The sequence below is a fragment of the Cupressus sempervirens genome, chromosome 5, assembly GCF_028749045.1.
Source record: "Cupressus sempervirens isolate cs-2001-9-10 chromosome 5, ASM2874904v1, whole genome shotgun sequence".
NCBI lineage: Eukaryota > Viridiplantae > Streptophyta > Pinopsida > Cupressales > Cupressaceae > Cupressus > Cupressus sempervirens.
Window position 1 is genome coordinate 379,266,485 of NC_143122.1, and position 25,807 is coordinate 379,292,291.

The 25,807-nt window shown below is 33.3% G+C and overlaps 1 protein-coding gene across 12 annotated transcripts in view; it reads left to right on the plus strand.

The window, feature by feature from the left end:
• The window catches only part of LOC149556350 (uncharacterized), a 184,571-nt gene that overhangs the window by 61,836 nt on the left and 96,928 nt on the right, over positions 1 to 25,807 (plus strand). For 8 of the 12 annotated variants that reach the window (XM_089830621.1, XM_089830622.1, XM_089830620.1 and 5 more), the window contains one exon: positions 10,638 to 10,829. The exons of 2 other annotated variants lie outside the window; for them this stretch is intronic. In XM_089830621.1, the coding sequence (XP_089686747.1) occupies positions 10,638 to 10,829 (192 nt within the window). Of the gene's footprint in view, positions 1 to 10,637; positions 10,830 to 12,679; positions 12,770 to 25,807 lie in introns of all 12 variants that reach the window. 2 more of the 12 variants (XM_089830625.1, XM_089830624.1) reach the window with 1 other exon arrangement.

The following is a 25,807-nucleotide window of genomic DNA, read 5'->3' on the forward strand; positions in this document are numbered from 1 at the left end:
ACATCATATCCATTCACCTATTCTGCTCCTGTTGCATACGCTGCCCCTCCTTTAATGTATCCAATAACTTGAACATTACATTTTCTTGATTTGGACCAGTATCCCTATCATCTTGGTCACCCATACTGCTGTCTTGTTCAAGGAATATCTCCTCTGTGTTTGTATGACTGGATTGTATGTCCCTCTGCATGGATGAATTACCCTGTTCGTTTTGCAAGTTTGAACTCCTACCTTGTCTTGCTCTAGTATTGCGGAAATTATAAAGCCCTTGTCGCATGCTCAAAATAAATGCTTAAGATCTCCATAGGATGGCAAGACTTACAGCTCTGATACCACTGTAATGGATGGCTTTGATACCACTATAATGGATGGCTCTGATACCATTGTAATAGGCACCTTGGAAATGCCCAAAAACTGAACCAACTGCTGAAATAGATTTTTTATGCAAACTGAAGATTGAACTGATGCTAAAATTATATTAGTTCTCAAAATGATAAAATCAAGTACAAAGCAATGTATTCCAAAGGCCAAACCCCAAGGGAATGACGTCTAGAATGTTACAAGAGAGGATGAATGTCCTATAATGCCAAAAAAGATATGTGACTCACACATCCAAGCTTTTATCAAATGCAATTCACAATCATCCCATGCTAAACAATGAGACTCTCACCCCTATTTATCCATTTCCTTCACCCTTTTAGAAGGAACTAAAAAATTAATTAATTGCAAGTGCTAGAAGCTTCCCCTTTCCAATAATTAATGCACTCTCTAGAATCTCCTCCCTTGCAATACAATAATTAATTGTGCTTCTAGAAAATTAAATTACTAGAGGCTTCCACCTTTCTAATAATTAATATGCACTCTAGAAGCTTCTTCCTTGTAATACAATAATTAATTAAATTTATAGTCACCTTTTAATTTTTAATTTTAATTTATTTAATGACTTTATAAGAAATTAATTTAATTTCCTCTTATGCTCCACTTAGACTTTGGAGAATGTGAAGGCTAAAAGATGGTGTCATTACATCTATTCCCATAAGGACTCTCTTGTTCTTAACCAATAATCATTTTCCCTAATACAACATATTTATACATATGCCTAGTATTTAAATAAAAATAAATATTCATGCCTTCTTTGTAAAACATTCATACTTTAATTATAATATCCCCTCCTTAATAAATTCTTCAAAAATATCATTCATACATTAATCCTTATTTGATCCACCCGATTTCCCTTGATTGGATAAGTCTCTTGTACTATACTTGGCTACTTTGGTATCTTCCTCCAAGATCTTTTTTGTTTATTTGAAAACAAATATAACTATTGAAATCCCATATATGATGCCTCCTATATTTCTTTCTTTCCTTATTAAATACTTACCTTAGAGCCCACCGAAGGTGTGACCTTTCACATGCTTGCACATCAAACCATCATGCCCTTTCTTTATTTTTTAATTAGCATGGGTTTATGTTTAGGATTAGTTTTTTAATTGATTCCTTAGAACATATTGTTTCTTATGTGATCTGTCACCTTAATTTATTATTACTTGTTTTTATTATTAGTTTATGATTGTTTTATATTGTTATTATTGGAATAAATATTATTATTTAAATATTAATAAATATTATTATTTGAAGATTAGTCACTATTATTATTTGAGTATTAATAATTATTAAATGTTTTTCAAGGCTATTAAACATATATTTGAATATTATTTTATTTAAATATTATTTTAAAGGGGGTTATTACAGTCATACCCTTCCAAAATTGCTTGTCCTCAAGCAATTATATACTTACCCTTTAAATCTTACTATCTAACCTTGGGACTAGTTCTCTTCTAAAGAAATAATTTTTAGGTAGTCTCTTAATAGTACTAAGTATATTACAAAATCAATGATTGAATTGTTATATTTCTTCGTATAGAGTTAATTCATCCATTTTCTATTTTATTTTTTTATTAATATATTCCTTCCTCTACTTGACAGGATGACAAGATCATGCTCTGATACCATTGTAATGTCCCTGCTAGCTAGAAGAAAAATAACTGCAAAACCGCTGTTAGAATTTATATATTAACAAATTATATTTCACCAATCTACCCTCAATCCTAACCCCAACCTTAAAGACGTCTTCATGTCGGGATCAATAACCCACTTGAGCATTCATAGGTCCTCAGTTACTTTTCCGTCTTCGATGAAGTGCTCCCTTTAAGGTCATTCCTATAATAGATATTCTCTATCTAGGGCCCTTATCACATATGCATATGTTAACTACAATAGAGTATTTCGGCCTTACAACTATGTTAAGATTGCTCTCTCCCTAATGGGACTCTCTTGACCTTAAGCTAATAAGATCACTCTCTTCCTAGAAGGACTCTCTTGATCTTAACTAATATTCATTTTCCTTAATACAACGTATTTATACATATACCTTGTATTTAAATAAAAATAAATATTCATGCCTTAACTATAAAACATTCAATCTTCAATTATAATATCCTCCCCTTAATTAATTCTTCACAAATATCATTCATACATTCATTAACCTTATTTGATCCACCTGATTTCTCTTGATTGGATAAGCCTCTCGTAATGTACTCGGCTACTTTGGTATCTTCCTCCAAGATCTTGTTTGTTTATTTGAAAACAAATATAACTACTGAAATCCCATATATGATGCCTCCTATGTTTCTTTAATTCCTTATTAAATACTTACTATAGAGCCCACCGAAGGTGTGACCTTTCACATGCCTGCTCACCAAACCATCATGTCCTTTATTTTTTAACTAGCATGGGTTTATGTTTAGGATTAGTTTTCTAATCGATTCCTTGGAATATTTTGTTTCTTATGTGATCGGCCACCTTTGTTTATTATTACTTGTTTTTATTATTAGTTATAGGTAATGATTATTTTATTTTATTATTATTGGAATAAATATTACTATTTAAATATTAATAAATATTATTATCTGACAAGGCACAAACTCAAGGTTGATTGGTGAAAGACCCAAAAAAATGAAAAGACACCTAGAAGAGAGCTCAAAAATCCAAAATGATTTTGATGTGAGATTTTGAATTTGCTAGCTTGAAAATCTAGGCATGAAAAATGATGCACCTAGGAAATTTTGAGACCGATCTAGTTGAGCTCGCAAAAAACTCACCAAGAATCTAAGTTAGATTATGAATTTGTCATAAAAAAAGAGTTTTGAATGAAACCCTAGTCGAGTGAAGTAGTCAAGAAAAATCTAAGAAAACAATGGTTGATGGTTGTTTGGAACAATAAAAAAATGGTATAGAAGTTTAGAACCTATCCAAGAGCACAAAAGGACAATTGGAGTTGTTATAGTATATTATTGCAAAAAAATGTTCTTTTTAGAAAAAAATGGGTTGAAGTCTCATTGAGCCCTGTGAAAATGTAGGTTGAAATCTTACAAAGTGTGGCTTTTTAATAGTAAAAATTGACCAAAAAACTGGTTAGAACTATGTGAAAATGTCACGTATAGAGTGCATGTTGCCCAAGAGAGAAGGCAAATGTAGAAAAAACCTTCGAACAAAGAAAAAAGACCAAAGGAAAATGATAGAAAAACATCTTTGCCTAGGAAAAAAAAGATTCCCACAAACACATTTTTGAACACACCCAAGCAAAGGATTTTGAAAATCTTATGAGTCTAAATATTTCATGAAAAATTAAAGATTTTCAAGACATAATTTGAAAAATAACTTAGGAAATTTCTATAATGAAATTATTATTTTCCAAAGAAAATAGCTCTAATACCATATTATGGTAAAATAATGAATGTGTTATTAAACAAAGACCATAAATGATCTGTATTACAAGTATACACAAGAATGTTTCTATAACGAACAAGGAGAGAAATAGAAACATTCTCAAGAGAGAAATAGAAAGAGAAATTTTCCATATTGAATTAGAAAGAATATATGGAAAAATATAAAAGGAGTAACCATTAGAAATAGAAATAATTTTAGAGGAGAAACAAAAATTAGAGAGATTTAACTCTAATATTAGCGACAAATTCATTGACATCTTTTATGTTTATGGGGAGAAACTATTCCCTCAAGCTTGTCTTCTAGAGATAAAATTCTGCCCCCCCATCTCCTGCCACACACACACACACACACACAAGCACATTTTCTAAAATCTGGGTTGAGACCTTGCAATAATGTTAGGTAATCATTGAAGCACAAGGTTGCCCCATGTTTCTTGGATGAGGATGACATGCAGGGATGCGTGATGAGTTTCCGAAGTTGCTGTTTTTGGCCAAATTTGGGGATGGCTAGGGGAAGACAAAGGGGATGACTATTTAAAATATAAGAAAAAATTAAAATATATAGGAAAATTTGCATATATGCATCATATTTATATGAAAACATGGATAAAGCATACCTTTTTTACATCATAGAATCTTAACTTACAATATTTCAGTACTCAGCTTGATTAGAACATTTTAATACTCAATTTGCATTCATAATTTCATTTTCAATATTCATTTGATTTTAAAAAATAACATACAAAACTCCTCAAGGCTACATTGGTTCCATATAGGTTCATATTCAATAACAAAATGAAATCAAAATACAATAAAACAAGGTACACTGTTGCTTTTAATTTGCATCTATCAAAATTAGGGTCCTCCAAGTCATTGCCATTGTCATGCTCCAACTCATCCAATAGAATCCCAACCAATCCCTTTAGTGTCTCCTCATCAATTTGGGCCATATTTTGAGGATTAACCTCCCACCATAAAGTTGATTTTACTGATACTCTACATTCTGACAATCCTGAAGTCAAAGAGCACTATGCATGTCCAGTTTCTTCTCCGCTTGTCTAGAAATAAGTCTATTCCTCTTCATGGAGTGGAGAAACCTTTATGTAGACCATTCTTCTCTACAATAGAGGAACTGGCACCCTATGCAAGGAGGTGATAGGCAAGCATCTTCAATTGTGTTGTACCCCTCTCGCATGATATCTACCATCTAATGGGGTCTTTTGAGATAACACAATTTTCCAATTTTGGCAGTGGTATACTTAATGTTGGACCATGACGATTTGTAAAGTCAAGGAATTTAATGCTATAAGTATGGATGCTTTCTCCTTTGGATACATTTTATCAATGGACCATGTGCATTGTGAACCCGTCTAATACCTTTGGATCATTCCATGGAGACACCCTAGAATTTATTTTGGCATCCCAATGGCCTAATATATTGTTCATATAACCCCAATGTAGGATATCTATCTAAAATTGTTTGTGTTATCTTCCCAATAATATTTTCAAATATTTCATATATCTCTCCAAGGATGGGAGAGTCTATGTCAGCGTATTTAATGACATCTACATTGGCAGACATGAAAGAGAAAATATATTGGCAAAATGCACACAAAAAGTTAATAAGAACTATAATTATAATTTGAATATGAAAATATGTAATCAAATATGTAATTTTAAATAAGATCGGCAATTTATTACCTTACAAACGACCACCAATTGTCACCAAGGATTTCTTGTTAGACTGATTTTCCTTGAGGAGAAATTGATTTAGGCCATCTAATGCACTATGAATTTATCATCATCAATGTAAGATGTTAATGCACTTCAAACATCCTCTCCAACAAGATGAAATAAGTGACACAATTTAAGGTTTGTTACAATTGTAATACAAATGTTTGAAGTTCCAAAATTTTAATTTCTCTTTTTGTTTCCATAAAGTGAAATATTTAAATAAAATGAAGTAAGTGGCATGCCTTGTCTCGGCTGGTTTGAGGATCTCCTTTGAAAAAGATCTAAAGAGAGGAAGGTGTGATTGTTACAAATGAACATTTGAACTTCTCTAGTTTCTACCACCACTTGCTTCACACATCGTATCTTCCCTGTGCATTTCAATTCATGTACACAACACCGGGATGAAAAGATACATCTGTAAGCATCCTCCAACCAGCTGATTTGCACACATGTGTTCCATTGTTGATCACCTGTACAACATTAAAAAACCCATCCTTCTTTGTAGCATCTCTCAAAATGCTAAACTGGAGGTTTGCATCCTTGCACTTTCTTGATCAAATCATGGTTTTGAGAGAAACAAGAACTAACAACCGATGTGACAATCATACTGATGAGTAACTAACGTCTAACATCAGTCTACCCATTCATCACAATAGAGCAACTTGTCCTTTTCCAAGTTTTCCTTATATCCTCTATAAGAACATTAACTGTGGAATACTCTTTGTCTAGGAGGGTTAGCCTATGATCTCCAAGGGGTAACTTTTTATTTAAAATGAGAGCAATGGGCTACAATGAAGTGGGATGACATGACCAAAAAAGAATTTGGCAAAGGAAAACTCATAGACATCTTCTAGTTCTTGGATTGGTTTTCAAAGGTAGTGATGACTCCCTAGGTAATGCTTTTGAAGCATAATTTGTAAAATATATCTTTTCTACTAGAAACATTATCTCAATCAAAAGCATTGACCTTTCCTACTAGGGGTAGGAACATATTCATATGATTTAACTAGTTTATTTAATGATTTTCCTTGGAAAATCATACAAGGTATTTCAAAGTTATTCTTTCCATCAATCTAAAGAGCAGAAACTGGTCCTCGCTATTTGGCCTCATGACCCCATTGGGGGTGGCTCTACTTGAATGGAACTTAGGTGCTACTTTCTTATTTTTTAAGCCCAGGAGTATGGAAAGACACCTTCCATTTGGCCTCCCAGACTCAGTTGGGGTTTTTCTACTAGAGTGGAACCTTTTGGTAATTGCATCTCTTATATGTACATTCTCCCCTCTATAACGGGGTGACACATTGGTTAAAATGTTAAGATTCTTTATATCTCTTGTGCATTAACCCCAAGAGGTTAACTACTTATTTGTTTTTAACATTTATCAAGTGGAAGACAAATAACAAAGCAGCCAAAACAAAATTCTTTTCATTATGTATTGTGCCAAGCACCTATTATAGTTTACTAACATTCCCTTAGTGACTCTTCAAAGGGGAGTGTTACTTTAACAAATACAAGCTGGATCTTAAGAAATTAATAATTTTAAGGCCCCTCAATCATGAGATAAATCTGTTTTGTATTTGATTTTTATTTTTCAATTGTCACTTTCTTATTCCTTTCTTTGTTTTGTATTAAATACAACTTACAATTCACAGTTCATTGTCAACTCAACCTTATTTCTGATTTTTTGATAAAAATGTACATGTCATTTCCTTTTGGATTAATTCATCTACTATTTCCTATGCTCTACAAAGTTATGAGAACGGGGACGGTGGGACATGTTTTCTATAATCGTACTTTTCAAGGCCAATTTTTAGCTGACGGTAGGGGTGACTATTAAAGAAAAGGGAAATTTTTATACATAGAAATTTCAAATATACATAACATTGATAAAGCATTCATCATAGACATTTTAGAAGCTTAATATATAGCATCAAATTTGAATTGAGATTTCACACGTGATTCAATAAACAGATTAACTAACTTCAAATACTTTCATTGCCAATATATGACACACATAGCAAAAATGCCCAAAGGCTCCAAGTTCAACCATGAAATAACATACAATGTAAATACTAAACTACTAAACAATAAACATATAAGTCTATAGTAATCATAATGTCAAGATATAACAAATAAAATATATAACTGTCCAGACACATTACATATCTTGGAATCTAAATCAAATTTAAAGATAGAATCTAAGTCACTACCAGGATGAGGGTCTTTCTCAACCAATGCAACTCCAAACAATCCTAAAGGTGTGTCATCCTAAATTTGTAAAGCATCTTTGGGATTGACATCCCAATATAAGGAAGGAGTCTAACAATGCTCAATAGTTTGCTAATTACATAGCCACAATGCACTGTGAACAACGACTAACTTCTCAAATCATCTAGAGGTAAGGTTCTTGCTCTTGATTGATTGGATGAAGTTATGCGTGGACCAATTCCTCTCTACAATATAGGAATTGGAAACCTGTGAATGAAGACAAATGACAAGTACTCTTGAGTCTTAGCATTGGTGCATCCCTACAATGCCACATTGACTATCCAGTAGGGTCATTTTGAGCTGATGTAGCTTTGTTTGTCCTCACCTTTGGTTTCCGAAAGGATAGACCACAAATATTGGTGAATGCAAGCTATTCACTGCGAAGTTTAGTAACATCATCTTCATTGTACTTTTTTTCAAAAGGCCTTAAAGAAGCCTAATTTGAGAATCACCTAGATTTATCACTAGATGGAGCCCTCCTAGGTCCTGATGTAGACCATTTGAGGTTGAGAGCATTGGATACCATACGAAGTTGGGTTTTCTAAAGTTAGATTGTCACATCACAATGGGCCTAAGATGATTCTTATAAAATCCCAAATTAGGGTCTTTTCTATGAATAGTTTTCTTGATCTGCACAAGCACACTATCAATGGTTTCATAAATCTCTCCAAGATTAGGAGAGTTATTATCGATATATCTAATAGATTACGCAATAGGCTCAATGAAAGAGAAAATGTATCTGCAATTTTAAAAATATTGCATGTAAGAAACATCTTAATTCATAAATAATAAAATCAATAGATATTAAAATCATAAACAAATATTTGTACATCTCTAGCTCAAAGAACTCTTTTTTAATTGCTTCCATCACAAATCTATTTTTCAAGAAGTTATCCTCATCTCTAATTAGTCTAGGGATGTTCCTAAGAAGGTGTTGTTGGGCCCCCAGATTCAAGCATTCTAGGTCATTAAACGTTTTCGGATTAAAATCAGCATTTTTTTTTCTCAACTCCCCCAAGATATCTATCATAATCCATTCCTATTTTTAATATTTGATATCCTATTAATATTTCTTTTGAAGTTTGTGTTGTTATGGAAGAATTTTGAATTTTTATCTCCTTTTGATAGCCATATCTCCCTTGATTTTGTCTCTAGATGATTTCTTCCTTATATAATAGATTGTCATATTATGTAACATATCTTTCTCCTTAAACTAGCAATCTCTGTTCATACCCTCTTTAAGAATTTTGTCCTTTTAAGGAAGTAATTCCTCCTTTTACTAACAATTTTTCTATGAAGATTATCCTAAAATGTTCTCTATTCCATTCCAAAATTTTCTGCCACCATCCCTGTTTTAGTCTTTTAATGATATTTCAAATACATCTATCCATTCAAGATAATAAAATAGCCTCATGACTATTATACTTTTGAAGAAAGGATATTAATAATGGCTTCATCAATCATTTGAGTCAATGAAACATGAGTGCTGATTATTCCTAATACCTTAAATATAAATACAATACAAAATCAAAGAAAACACATGAATAAGAGGGAGATAATTCAGCTAATGAAGCAACACTGATAACATCACTTTTGTAATGCTTGCTGATACAATTATAGAACGTACATATAGAACAAGCTATCTATAGTCTAAAAAAAGAAGTTATAATTTACCATGACATACCACATTCCAAAAGAGCTTGGTTCTGTTATAAATGCCCATCAAACTTAATTTTAATGTGATCAATTAGAAGAGGCCTCCAGTTAAGCCTAGCTAATAAGGCTATCACTAAATGGCACATTTACTGGGAAAAAATAATTAGTTACATTAAAATAAATAATTCTATATGATTTTATATATTGTTTTTTTTTTAATCGTTAAAAGGCCGAAGCCAAATTTTTATATTATAATTAATAAAGTTCATACATGCTTCCTTCGTTCAGACGAGCATTGAAAGGAAAGAAAGGAGTTCAGAAAATCTCCAGTCTTACCGAAGGACTTATGTCCATTAAATATACAGAAATCAATGTAACGACATTCCCCTATTCATAGAAGTTATGAAATTTATGAGGGTTATTCCTCAATTCACTCAATTTGAATTCTTCCTTTGTATGTTTCTCTCTGTAGTTTCCCTTTTAGTAGCTGCATTTCTGCTGCTTTGACTTTGTATTTGATTGTTCGCCTTTTGCCTGCATACACTTTCCTTTTGACCAAGATCGTTGTTAGAAGAAATCAATAAAAGTCTTATTATATTTATTTGATTTAATTTAAGTTATCCATATAACATGTGAACCTTAGTCTGAATGATATAGAAAATTTAGTCTAATTGCATCGAAAGGTTAACTCTTTTTATTTACTTCAAAGAGTTAGCTTCCTGTATATTTCCCTTATGATGGCTAAGTATTTTGATCTTGATCGTACCCTCATAATCAAGTTGTAATATTTACATTGTATTGAATAAACCCAAGGTAAACATGTATAGTTCATAACATATCATCACCAATTAGTTCTCTTAATTGAAGATTCTCATGATCAATCATATTGCTAATTTGCATTTAGGCTAATAGATATAATTTTTAGAATCAATTTGAAATGTAATATACTTAGTGTCGTTCATCCTGTTGATAGCTTCCTCCATCTTACATGACATTGTCATTTTTATCAATTACATTATGTTTTATATATTGCTTTATTTTTCAAATAAAAATTGATAATCTTTTAACTAAATTTTAGACTTTTAGTTCAGTAATTTTTTTATAATTTCTGAATTTTTTATAGAAATATTTTACATTTTGAACGTTTAGATAGATGAAATGGTCATAACTCTTAATTCTCACTATTTGTAGGAAATAAAGAGTTCTAGAGCTAATGATGATGATTCATCTATTATAGATGTCCTGAATAAAGAAGACAAAGGTCAACAGAAAAATGAGAGTGATAAGAAGAAAGGAAGAGAGAAGAAAAATGATAAACAAGATGAATTTAATGAAAAGAAAAGATTTCGAACAATAACTTATATTTGCATAGACTATGCACAGGTAAATGCTATAAATTCCTTCAGTTTTGAAGAAATAATTATTTCATTGAAAATATTCTACATATTTGTAATATATTTAAATATGTATTTATTTTTATCTTTTGGAAATGAAAATTTAGTCCTTAAAATACTTACAAATTTCAATTGAGCTGTAACATATTAAAAAAATATTGAAGATAGTTTACTTTTAATATTTACTACTATTGCACTAATCTCCATTGAAATTTTATTGTATTTAAAAAAAAAAAGCCATAGTTTGATATCTATCGGAGAAAATTATAAAATTAACTTCAAGAAAATGTTCCCCTGAATTTAAAGAAGGTTTAAAAGGACATTTAAATCTCATTGAGTTTTGATGTATCCTCTAAATATCTAAGCTCTCTAAATCTAATCTCCTCGATCAAAAGCTTTCTTTTATGTGAAATTTGTTAATGTTATTGTAGCTATGGTCAGATTCCTTCATACTAACATAGATAATACAAATGTTGTGATAATATAATTATTGCTAATATAATAATTATATAATTAATGCGATATAATATAATTATATAAATTAATACATAATTATTATAATAATTTAATTATATTATATAATAATATAATATATTTGTTTTATTATAATTAAATTGATCAAATTGCAAGTTTGGCAACCGTTGGTGAAGGGGCACCATCGATAAGAATAAAGGAAGAATAAATCTTTGTCATTGTTCAGAATACACACACAATATACATTACTATGAAGAAATTGTGCTGGGGGGAGACAATTGAGTATTATTTATGATTAGGAGGGCAGTAAGTGATTTAACGAGCACACAAAATGAACATGGTATCAAAGCAGACACTATTATAGATATTATAAATCACTATTGTTGAGGCAAAGTAAATAGGGAGGAAAATATGATAAAGATTTCATTGTTGAGGCCAAGTGATTGGAGACAATAGTATTACTCAGTGTAAGGTCCAGTGGGATCAGTACGCAGAGGATAATGTGTACTTGGGAAGAATACAATGAGATTTTCCAAAAATACCCTCATCTTTTCTCCAGGGCTAGAGCTTGATCTTTTTTCTTTAGTTCTTTTATAGCTGTAATATTTAGGATAGATGTTACTTTTAAGTTTTATTTGTGGTATTCATCGGGGACGATTAAAACATAAAGAGGGGTATGTTACATCCCAAAATTTTGAACTTATTATAGCTGTTGAGATGATTAGTTAAAAGCTATTGTTTTTTTTCCTATTCACGTGAAAAGAGTAGTTATATGTGACTGTTGTTTCATATGAAATTGGTTGAAATCAATTATTATGTATAATCATGTAGAAATACAGTTTCACAAATAATATTTCATTGAAGTTCTTCACAAATATCAGAATAAAATCCAATTGTAAATATAGTAATTACAACAAGATTGGATAAAGGAAAAGATGGAACTTGGAATACAATGTGAAACACCCATACAATGTCTCCAAGTGACAATGGATTTCTGTCCACTGTTCGAGATTGAGGGTTTCAATCCTCTCACCTACTCAAAGATGAAGCTTTCGAAAATAACTCTCCAAGAGAAAAAATTGGTTCCAAATCACATAACCAGGTTATATGTGACTGTTGTTTCATATGAAATTGGTTGAAATCAATTGTTATGTATAATCATTTATTGATGATAGTATTTAGCCGTTACTTGTCATATGTTGATGAAGGTAGTTAGCCATTACTTGTCATATGTTGGTGATAGTAGTTAGCAGTTGCTTGTTTCTGAATGATGGTAATTAACTAATTTCTTTGCTACTATCTATATTGTATGTTGATATGGATTTATCATGAGAACTTGTTATTATTGTGGAAAATGTTGCACAGGTGGTTGTAGGAGCAAACGAAAGGGGAAAGCATTTCTTAACGGGATCTACGGAATGGGGTACTACCTTAGTCCATTTATCCAATCGCCAGGTATGACCTCTAACAAAATTTCTTAACTAAATACTTGAAGTACCATCAAATTAAATTACTACAAAAATTAAAAACCACATACCTTAGAAAACTGAGTTCAAATCAAACTAGGGATGCACCTGCAACCACCTAGGTTAGTCTACAAATACACTATAACAATTTCATATGATGACTATCATCTACAAACCACTATCTTAAAATCAAATGATAATTTTAAATAAATAACACTATATTTTAAATTAGAGTATCACATACCACTATATCAATTAGGGCATCATTTGCCTTCGGTTCATTTAGGGCTTCTGATACCGTTATCTCACTTAGGGCTTCCGCTACAACGGATTCATCTAGGGCTTCCAATACCACAGATTCAATTAGGGCTTCCGATACTGTTGATTTCAATAGGGCTTCCAATACAATGGATTCAATCAGGGTTCCGATACCACTGTATCATTTAGGGTTCCAGTCATCTCTCAAATCAATTAGGGCTTCAAATTCCTTTTCCTCTGATTACTCAACTGTTACAGTATCTCAAGATTAGAAAATATACTTACATTTGTTATTCATATATATGAAAATAAAATGATGATAACAAAGAAATACTTCAATTTAATCTTACCTCTTCATAAATAAAAATGATAATACTTGTTTTTCGATAAAACAATTGAATACATAGCTTATCTCTGTCTGATGCACATCTGACATCTTGAGAGAGGTGAAACATTGTCAGGGGCTTAACCACCCAACCTCAGACCACAATATATCCCCACACGATTTCTAACGAGAAAGGCCCTCCCTACTCGGAATTGATAGGGAACATCATTCCATCTACTGGGCATCATGATATATAACATGCCATACAACTTGGCAGCAGGAGATCACCATAACAGAAATATGCATGAGCTACTAATTAATGATAAATATTGAAATGTCATAACTGATACTGGTTCATATTATTGATGATTCCTTTCTCACACCTCATCACCCCTCTTCTTGGCTACATAGTCGGGTGAGTCCCAAGTATCCGGAACGATTATTCAAGAAGATTACATACAATCATCATTTCACATTCAGTGATTATATTCTTTAAAGATCATAAAATTGACAACATTCTTCTTGAGTGAAACGTGCATAAGCTATAGAAATGTTTTATATATGTTTTTATGACTACTGAAGTCAATCTCATTTTGACGGTTCTCTTCACCTCCTCACCCTATTCAGGCCTCCAAGCCGGTGATTCCCAGGTGTTATCAGATTTAAGATCACAACGATATTTTACAACTTCATCACTTGTTGTTGTCCTTGCAATTCATTCGTATGCTAATTGGAAGGGTTTGGAAGTATAATGACTTGAAAGCCGAGAGCAAGGATGGACGCTAAAGGCTAGGAAAGAATGTTGAAAAAGAATACAGATGTAGGATGCCGATAAAGGATGATGCCGAGAATGTTTAAAGGTTTATTAAATAAGTTAAAACCCAACCTTACGGCTACCATCAGTTATAAAGAAGCTATTCAAATTCCCAAGCTAACCATTCGGATTCCAAATATTAAATTGACTAAGAAAGAAAAGAATAAGAAGTTGGAAAGAATTGGAAGATTAAAATTCGAAGATTATAATAATACAATTATTATTATTATAATGCACAATTATTAAATTATTAAATGATAATGGTGCCAAATCATTTTTTAATATTAAAAGGCACGTAATTAAATATTTTATTAAAAATAATATGACGAAAGACAAAATAAAATCTTTTAAGATACGTTTTATATTTAAATTCAATCAATTTAATTAAATTATTAAATAACTCATGCAAGTCCTGCAGATGTATTCTATTTCAAATCGCTAGTTCCTTTACCCGTCTACCCAGTGATGGTGATGCCCTCCCCAATTCTTTTTTGACAATGCTTCCACCCCTTCGACATGCTCCCGGCAAGGAATTTCTTAGTAATTAAATTATTTAATCATAAATAATTATAACAGTTAACCTTTTATCTTAATTCCATGAATTTGCGATTAACGATCAATTAACATGTCATCTTCACTTGAAATCATAACGACCAACTATCTTACCATTTCGCCAGATTATATCAAATTAAACTGCCGACTGGTTTCATGTAAACCTAAATGGCTATATTTCAAGCTAGGTCAAAAATTGGGATGTAACATACCATTCCCCTTGTGGTTCATTGTCCTTGATGAACTTGAAATTGCAACTAACATTATAAAAGAGTATTTTAAAATTGGGATGTAACAATCACATACATATATAGAAAAAATCAAAATTCCGAAAGCCTCCAAGTATCATGCTAAAATTAGAATGCAATAAAGAGAAGTCCAACTAGAATAGTTGGTAAATACTAAATGCAATCTTTCCTTGCTAAACACAATCTTTCCTCACTGCTGCTATTGTTCTTATGTTTTTAACGTTTTTTACTTTCTCTTAGCAAGTATTTCATATTTAAAAATGAGTAGAAGAGTTAGTGTTTTAATGGACCAAATATTGTTTCCATATTTTTATTATGTCTTTAAGATGACTAGGGGCCTCCATGGACATCAAAATTATCTATAAAATGATTTTTTGGGGGTGTTTTGCCTTTACTAGATTGGCTGGAAAAAAGGGGATGGCCAGCAATTTTGGGAATAGATAGGGAATGTGAAAACCGTCCCCGGTACTGCTGGTCGTCCCCAAGTTTCCCGAAAAATAGTTTGGCCGTTTCGGGGACATTTCCAAATTTGCCAAAAAGGGGACGACTTAAGGGACAACAAAAATCTGTCCTTGCATCCTCGTTTCATCCCCGGTACTGGTACAACCCCAAAACCATAGAGGACCCGTCCCCATGGAACACTGATGTAAAGATATAAGGGTGAATTGTCATGACCATTCACCCACATAGCCTATCATAGATTATTAATAGCTAGTGAATTCATTCTTGCAAGTATCTAAATCAATAAATACAAAGCAAGATTTGAAGAACAATAACAATTTTGTGATTGAAACATTCCTTATCTATAGCAGTGCATATACATTAGCAACAATCCATTGTATTTTAACATGGTATCAGAGCCACAGTGAAGCAAGATCCATATCAGATCCATTATGTATGCATATTTACCTTTTATATATCCTTTTATCTTTGTTATCATGTGTAAATACTGTCAAAGTTGTGTCGACAGTCTTGTGAAACAGGATCTTAGCACGGTAAATAATATTGAGAAAATCATTCATATGTTCTTGCTAAGGGATGAGGTTGTCAACTTTGGGTATGCAGTCCACCATGTTTGGGTCAACCTGTTGTAGAGGGGGAATATGGTGTGTGGAGTACAAACACCTCATGAATAACATGGGTCTATGATAGCAAAGAGACTGTGGATCCTAAGGAGAAACAATTATTTTTTATTCACACATCAAACTCCTTAGTCCACCTACCACATAAGGCAAAGACCCCACTATGAATATGCATAGAGGAGGTACGAGGTCAAACAAGGCTGCTATCAAAATACAAACAAGGATTGGGTTAGAATATATCAACACAGGGAATTCAGTACAGATCATTGTGCATCTAAAGTTAAATTTGATAAGGAAGTGATGTGGAGCGGGGTCACTACGTTGACCCAAGGAAATCCATTTGTGAGGGGAGTATAAAGGAAGAACACACATCCTATTTCCTAGGTCAAGCACGTGGACAAACAAACCCGTAACCATAAAGAGGATGCTATTATCGAATAAGTTGCAAAGGACCCAAAATCCTATCGTGACTGATCAAGTGTGAAGGTAACTAGACTCGTTGCCCAATCAGAATAGTTGACATACTATAAAGGTACTAAGGGTGAAAGCACGGTGGTAAGTAGATATGGTCAATTGCATAGCAACGACCTGCATCACCAACGAGTTCTCAATTCTAGAAGTGTATTGAACTTGATATCTATATGGGAGTAATATGGGTTCAAAGATAGATGCCCAATCAAATATATTTTTTATTATTTAATTGGGAAGTAAGGTACATTAAATCATCAGTATATCTTACAACCTTTAAACTGCACTGAGATGGAAGGCAGATTTGTATGCTCAAACATGACAGAAGATGCTCTTGATTCGAAGGAACATTTCGTATCTCTACTATGAAAGCCATAGGTACTTTGGTCACTTATTTTGGTGGTACTCATGCAGGTAATTTAAATGAGCTGACATATTGATGGGAGAGATTAAATGGCCGAAGAAGGGAGTTGAGGAGAGGAAAATGATTGGAGTGTGTAAACAAGTTTGACTTCTATGTTGTTGGATACTTATTTGTTTACTGAGGACAATCCATGAGTATAAAGAGGATGGCACCAAGGTTTGAATATCAAATGTATTTGAGAATCCTCTTACTAGGGACCAACTTTTAAGAGGATGTGTAATGTCCCCTTTTTAGCATTCATAGTATGATGTTGTCGTTAGCCTATTTCCCCACGGTCCCGTAGGCTAACCAGGACATTAAAGGGACATAGAGGCCATTTGGCCTAGATAGTTTCAGTTGTAGGTCTTTTTGAGGGGTTTGAGGCAAGTTTGGGCATACTTACTATTTATAGTAAGTCATCTTGGACATGGTCGGACATCTAGTGGCAGCGGTATGTCGATGGTAATTGTTTAAAATCGACAAGAAGACTTGTTTCTCATTGATAAGATTTGTTATGCATTAATAAAGCTATTTTATAAAGTTAAATTTAAATATTTAACTTTATTAATGCATAGACTATAGTTTGTGGGAAATATTCATAAATTAAAAGAGTACCCTTTATTTTATAACACATTGGAGACATAAGTTACATAAAGGGAGTTATGTTTTATCCCACATTGAGAAAACGAAGGATTGAGCTCTTGTGAGAACACTATAAAAGAAATGGAAGAGCTTCTTTTAAGTATGCTTGGATGAAGATTAATGTTATGTTGCTAGATATCTGATTATCAGGCTTGGAGGACGGAATCCCTCTTTGCTAGCATTCTCTTCGCTGTTGAAAGACACAGTCAAGAAGATTAACGGTGTTTCCAAACACATTGGGTTTCATTTAGTGTTTTGCTATAGTACGGATGAATAGTGTTTTGCTATAGTGCGTGTGAATAGTGTTTTGCTACAGTGCGGATGAATAATTTTTTGCTATAGTGCGTGTGAATAGTGTTTTGCCACAGTGCGGATGAATAGTGTTTTGCTACAGTGCACGTGAATAGTGTTTTGCCACAGTGCAGATGAATAGTGTTTTGCTATAGTGCGTGTGAATAGTGTTTTGCTACAGTGCGGATAAATAGTGTTTTGCTACAGTGCGCGTGAATAGTGTTTTGCTACAGTGTGGATGAATACTAAATTTGCTACAGTGCGTGTACAGGAGGGTTTGGAAGGCTGCCAACTACATCTGCAAAAATACTACAACAACTAATTCCAAGTTTCTTCTGTCAAATTTTTATACTTTTGCATTGTAGTTGTTGAATACGAGACTGATATTTGTTGCAGCATGTTAAACAATTGTATGAGCACATTTACATGGCAAAAAGTTAATATTTAATTAGCAAGTAAGAAGTTTTAGATTTTCCTATATATTGTAGTATGTGTGCCAAGTGTTTGACAAAAATGCTATGTTGAGTTATTAAGCAAATCAATTGATATCATAAAGTAGCTTGCGAATTTCTTTATTTGGGAAAAAATAGGGGAGGATACTACAGGATGCAATAAAATAAAAATCAAGCAGACTACCTTCCTTGATACATAAAGTTGTATTTACCACCCTATTAGGCAATGCAAGGTGAAACCACCTCTTTGTGAGAAATGCATGGTGATGTCATAGCCTTCTTTGGGAGAAGATTTGAGGTGTAAGACCTGTTCCACTCTTTGCATGCAATACGAGGTAGATCCATCCTCTGCAGAGGTAGACACCATTTAGAGGGACTTTGACATTATATTAGAAGCAACCTTGGATGAGGAGGTCAACGAATGTACTTGGAGGAAGCCAAATTAGCATGAATGCCTACTATAGCCAAATTTGGGGATAAACCCACAGTTTATTAGATTCACTCATGTTACTATGGAATCAGATAAGACATGCCTTTGTGGCAGAGGGAGCAACTTGAGGATCTACATTTGTTGACATCCAATGATATTGATTCAAAGGGAGTAGACCATGATGATATGGTTTTTCTAACTTTCAATTGAGGTATATTATCACTAAAGAACAAACAACCGACATTCTCATCAAGCCTCATGCTAGAAAGAAGTTTTGTGTACTTTTGGTACAAGCTTGATAAGTTGGAGAATGAAGCCTTAGCTGAAAAGGAACATTAGCTTCAATGATCTATTACTTTTATCCTTGTATATTCTTTCTTTTGAGAGAGAAGTTTGAGGAGAAAGTCATTATTTTTCAGCCAATAGATTGAGTCATAGCAGATCCACCCTTTGATATGGTTCATGGGGGATGTCATGTGTGTGATGACATGACAACACCACATGAGAGAATTTGTGGTAACTCTATCTAAAATCTTTTATTGTCATGTGTGTAACTCCATGAATTTATGGGTCCCCTATATACATTATTGAAAGGTGACAATCTCTCTGATAATGTACACTTGTATTCAACATTGTAAGGTGACAACTTTACAATGTCTACTATCATGTTGACTTGATATTCATGGAAATGTCTTGATAGCTAATATCCCATGAACTTATTGATAGATATCATGCTGACTTGATATAGTTTGTGTATCAATATGTTCTTTATGAGATAATCATGGTGGATATTGTGTGACATAATATCTATGGATATGCCATGATGAGTTATGGTAGACATCATGTGACATGATGTCAGTGCACATACCATAACCAGGACATATGAATATCATGCTAACTTGATGTTCAATATACTCCTTTATATCATGAGTGAGGTGATATCTAAATATGTCATACTTAGTATCTCTTGAGCATTTTGATGCATATCATGAGACATGATACCTATTGTAGATCATTATGTTTTTAATGAGATAATCATGGTGACACGCCATGATGTGTTATGTTAGACATCATGAGACTTGATGTCAGTGCACTTACCATGACTTCGACATACATATAAGAAGAATATCACGTGACTTGATTTTCTTAAGCATATTATATTTTTGATGTCACAAGATAGGTGATATCACTCTTCCAAATAAGGTGAACTTATTAAAATATATATTTTGTATTCCCTAGCTAAGAGGGAGTGTTAAATTATGTACCTTCGGTTAGACAAACACTGTGAATAACAAATCTGAATTGTATGCATATATACTTATCAATATGACTTACATATTGATATGTATATATACATATTGTCAATACATAAGTTCAATTCTATTCTCATATTGTTTTTTGAATACAACTGATACACTCATATATATATTTCATTGATAAAAGTTCACATGTTAATATCATTATCGGTTTGACTATAAATGTTGATTATCAAATATTATTATTTGGTATTATCGTTCATGCAAGTATTATGTGAGTTATACACAATAATGAATTGGTGTAATATTAACCAATTTGCATTAGCAATTGTTATTGCTAACTAATCTATGTTAAGATATAAGGGTGAATGGTCATGACCATTCACCCACATACCCTATCATAGATTATTTATATCTAGTGAATTCATTCTTGCAAGTATCGAAATCAATAAATACAAAGCAAGATCTGGAGAACAATAACAATTCTATTATTGAAACATTCCTTATCTATAGAAGTGCATATACATTAGCAACGAGCCTTTGCATTTTAACAGTTAACTAGGGTAACCTTGGCCAAGGGAAAACCCCAATGGGGATGGTACCCACAAAATGATTCACTAATCAAAAGTATCTGGTGCAAGATATTGACTCTGTTAAGTGTCTTTTACATCTGTATAGTGTCTCAGTCCTTATAAGAGGACTAAGCCTTGTTAGAAGCCTCAACCCTGTTAGGAGTTGTTATTACAATTATAGAAAGTATGCAAGATGAGCCCACTGCACAAACATGCAATATACAATAATGTTCATCAATACAAGAGGTATATACGAAACCTCTTACTGCTGCTGATATCTTCAATATCTGATTTGCCTTTGCTGCTCTTCACCAAACTGATCATATATCTGTACTGCTCTTCACAAAGATGATCTTTTCTTTGAGAATTTTATCCACCTCAACAAATATGGCATCAATTACCTATGGGTTGAAATGCCTCTGTTTCTTCCTGGAAGGAGAAGACCTGGCTTCAACGCGATGTGATGTTTAAATTCTTCGTTCCTAAAATCTTTGAGGTTGTTATAACCCCAAGTAAGGACATCATGGTAATCTTTGAGTAAATTCACATTTTTCTCTTTTTCCTTTCTTAACAAAGCTTTCCCAACCAACATGTACTTAGGATCAACTTTTGAACCAATGATAACCTTTTCATGCTTTGAAGAAGTCATGGGCTTCTGACCATCTTCCTTCTTGCTTTTATCATCCCCATCAAAAAGATTTTCCAATATAACTAACACTTTTGGAATATTATCACCCTTTAATTGAATGAGATCAGGATTTCCTGTATGTTTTCTTTAGATCTTGTAATGCATTGCAAGCTCCATTGAAAACCAGGTTAGAAAAAGGTTCATGCCCTTTGATGAATACAATATGTTTGTCATCATGAAAAACTTGCCAGTGTTGGTCATTGTTAGGAAACCCGGGCCTATAAATCATCCCAACCATATAAACATCTCTGACAAATTCAAGATGCAGGACAAGAAGTGAAGCTGAGACCGCAAGACAATCTGAATCAACCTTAATGTTTTGCTCTCTAGGTATGGCTGTTATAAAGAAAGCATTAAAATATTCTAGTTCATCACCTTATTTTTGTATCCTTCTAGTCTTTTGTTCTTAGTTTGGTATTGACTCCTCACCTGCTTGACTACTAATTTAATGCCTCCTATTACCTTGAGCTTCCTAATTCGTTTCTCCCTTGCAAATTTTGAGCTGAGAAGGAGGGCCTCATATTCCACAATGTTATTTGTAGTTTCAAAGGCCAACTTAAATGCCTTGTGAAACTTTTCTCCTTCGGGAGTTATTAGGACAACTCCAACTCTTGAACCTGAGGATAACAAACTTATATCGAGCTGCATAGACCACAGATCGTTAGCAATTTAGAGGGCAGAACATTATCTGATGCTCCGAAGTCAATGATATAATTGTTTAACTTACAACCAACAATGAAGAGGGAGACATAGAAGAGGCTTGACTTGTTAGACAACTTGATGCTACAATGAAAGAATCATCCTCTGTCATGGGTCCCTCTAAGTCACCACCTTCAACTTTTCATCTGATTCATGATGAACTGCAGACCTAGGTATGGAGCCTTTGCTAACACCTTGATCCAATTCTCCAACTCGTGAGGATTGACTTTTGGATACTCTATTTGAGAAATTTTTACCTTAGTCTTTTTGCAATGATCAATGAAGTCAAACATAAGTATAGAAGTAGATGTGGTGGCAGGAGCTTTTTCTTTCTCTGATTCCTTGGTCAAAGAATCTTCTGACGCATGTTTTCGAGAAAAGGATGTGCTTTGGAACTTCTTCTATGGCTTTGTCTTTCATATTCAATTTAGTTTTCTCCTCTAGTTTCTATCACCAGTTCTTCATGAAGGCATTATATGAATGCTTGTTAATGTCAGCTATGTCTTCATCGGCAAACTCGTACTTCAGAAAGTTAATGGAAGGCTGTCCAAATGGTTGATTTGTTTGATCTTCAGAAGCTACATATTATTCTATTCTTTCACTTGTCTGACGCATCTGCATGAACCTATCCTTTTAAGAACAGGAAGCTCTATCATGGTCAGTTGTCAAGTGTAAATCACATGTAGCAGCCTGGCAATTAGAAAAGGAGGCATGTTCTATGGCTAATTTTGTGCTGGTGGAGATAGAAGTTTGGGCCACTTATTTTTCTGATATGGAATGTAATTCCTCCTGGAAATGTGGATGTTTTTGAGGTATTTTCTTCTTCAACTGCAGAAAATGATTAGCAAGCTTTTGCACCGCTGGATCAGTAGTAGTGATCTTGCTTGTTGTCCCTTACCCTTCTGTAAATACCTACTCCATTTTCCAGAACCGAGTAGGTCATCTTTGACTTCGATTGGTATAGTTTGTGCATTTGCCAACGTTGCAACTCTAGCTCTTTGTATTTGAAAGCTTAAGTATGAATTCTGAGCACCGTTGAAGAAAGTTTTCTAATTCTCTTATGCAGGTCTTGTATTCGCGGGAATACATATGACTATCTTATTGAATCAAGCCACAAATTATCGCACTAGCTCATAAATTTCTTTCTTCTTCTGTGTTAGTTGTGCAAGAAGCTAATGTTCATCTTCTGCAGTCTTGAACCTAATTTCAGACATTTGCACAAGAATTGCCCAGGAATCAACTGATCTTGGTGTTAGCTGGCTGAACCATTCTGCAACCATATCAGTCAAGTCTCAACATAAAGATGGACATAACATATTTGTGCATAACTCAAAGTACACCACTTGCAGGAAAGAGTACTCTAATTTGATCATTTACAGTATCATTTCCATCTTCAGCGAATTTTTGAAGGATTTTTTTTTGGACTGAATGGCAGATCATTCAATTGATTACCCAAATTCAATAGACTAATAGTGGCACCCCACATGACTGGTGGTTGTTGAGCCATTGTAGTTATGACGACGGGCTGAAAGTTTATGTTCAAAAGAACTATTTTTCAGTGAAAGATTAGAGCTTGAACCCCTGATGACAAAGAAATGACTTTGGGCGGTGAAGGTCTACTAGATGATTTGACATTCCTTCTTGTTGTTGTAGGCAACTGTGATAAGAAACTGATTCTTTGAAGTGCTCAAAATTTGGGTCGATGAGTCCTTTGCTCCCATCCCCTCTAGTGTATCTTTTCTGAGCCAGTTTTATAAATTAATTATTATGGTTTCTCTAGTCTTGAACATGTTGCATATTCTGTCTTTTATATCATGGCACAGCAACGATTCTTTCAATGATGTTCGAGTTTTGCCCATGACGAAGTGTGCTCAATAACTCAACAGTTTTTTCTTCTTCTTCTAACACTTGGCTCACCTCCTAATAGTGTTGTGTGCTTCGCTTCCACCTCCATACCAATGCATTTTAATTGAGAAATTACATCTTCTTGGTCAACCTGAAAACCAAGATTCAGTTGAAGCACCGGAAAGATATTCTCATGAGGCAAAACCATTTTCAACCATGCTATGCGAGTGGTTTGAATTTTCTTGTTCAATCCCCAGTTGAGTCACCAAAATCTGTTGGTAAACAGATTTGCTACTTGTAAAATTTACAAAGATGCATACAAAAGAGGTATCAAAAGTGTTCCAATGGTTGGATAGATCATAAAGAGGCAACAATTTTCTTCAAGAGGGGCAGCTCTCTCATATGATATTGATTTATGGTGTGAAAAAGAAAACTTAAGTTTTAACAAAGAACAGATGATCAAGAACAATACGCATACAAATAATATTCTTAGTTTATATTATTCTAAAAACATCTTCTAATTCATTGCAGAGTATGCTTAATGGCAACCACACTCATTCATTAAAAAATGTTTAACTCAGAATTCTAAGAAATGAATAGGAATGCAATGTGATTTTAGATTGACTATTGCTTTCACAAGCTAGACCATCAGGAAACAAATATCATCATCAATAGTTATCATTTTACAATTTGACAGTGACTTAAAGACATTAGAATACATCTCCAAAATGTATTCCATTCCTTTGCAGATTCATACAAATTCAAAATTGTATAATTCCTTCCTTTATGAAAATGATCAAAAGTCCTTAACAATGCTTCCCTTTTAGTATATATAGACTCTCCTAAGATAACTGTCTAAGAACAAACTTGGTAACTGTTTCTTTATTTGTGCCAAAAAAATGAAAAACTAAATAAGCTTTATGATTTTTTTAAGTTTTTTATAAAATAAAGCTTATTTGTTTCTCATGTGGACTTACTAAAGTCACTTTTGCAAATTAAAATAAACAAATAAAGAGTGTGACTTTGACTTTATACCTAAGTTGACAAAATTAAATTACTAGGGAATTTTCTTTTCCAAACCATCTTTGGTGCCTTCTAAGGTAAGATTCTAGACAATGACCTCTTTTTCTTGAAGCGACTTGAAATTCCTGAATACACTTACTGCTTGAACCATGATTATATTCTTAGGCACAATCATGTTGACCATTCTTATTCCCCAGTAGTGTGATCCTTTTGAACATTTTCCAGCCTTTGGTTATAATCGGATACATGACTCTGGCAAGTAGCCAAAGAGGTAGATATGTGGCTCAAAGTCTTCATGATTTCTATACCTAAAGTTCATTTGCCAAGCACATCTATGTTGACCACATCCTGAAAGTTATTTTTTATAGACTAGATGTTTATATTTAGAATTTCTTCCTCTGAATTTGAGGTAACATGAAAGTAGATCATATTGAACACTCACCTCCTTTCTTTTGACACATTTCTGTAAGTCTTTCTTGTTTTGGAAAAATCTTGTTGTAAGTCACGAGTTTCCACTCTACACTTGTAATCTAAAGGTTACAATAATTGTCCTCTCCTTTTGGGAAAATGTTCTCAGTAATTAGAACTTTATCATCCATCTTAATCAGTTCATAGAGATCCTTCAAAACTCCCTGCCAAGTGGCCGCCTCTTCCTTTTTAGCATCTTTTAATGTTTTGGTGATCTCTTACTTCTTAGAGGCTGCTTGTTTATAAATTTCTTCCATCCTTCTAATGAAAACCATGATGTCAACTCTCATTTATTCTAGCAATTCCTTGGTTGCTCTTCCTGGTGATTGATTCTTCCTGATATTTTCTATTACTTCTTTCTCAATAGTAACCTCAGACAGAGTGATTACCACATCCGTAGATGTAGAAGATGAAGTCAAAATAGATCTCAAATATGCTACCAAAACATGCAGCTGCTGTTTTAACTGATCTTTGGTTTGCTTTACCTTCTCTGATTTTTCTGCCAATTGTT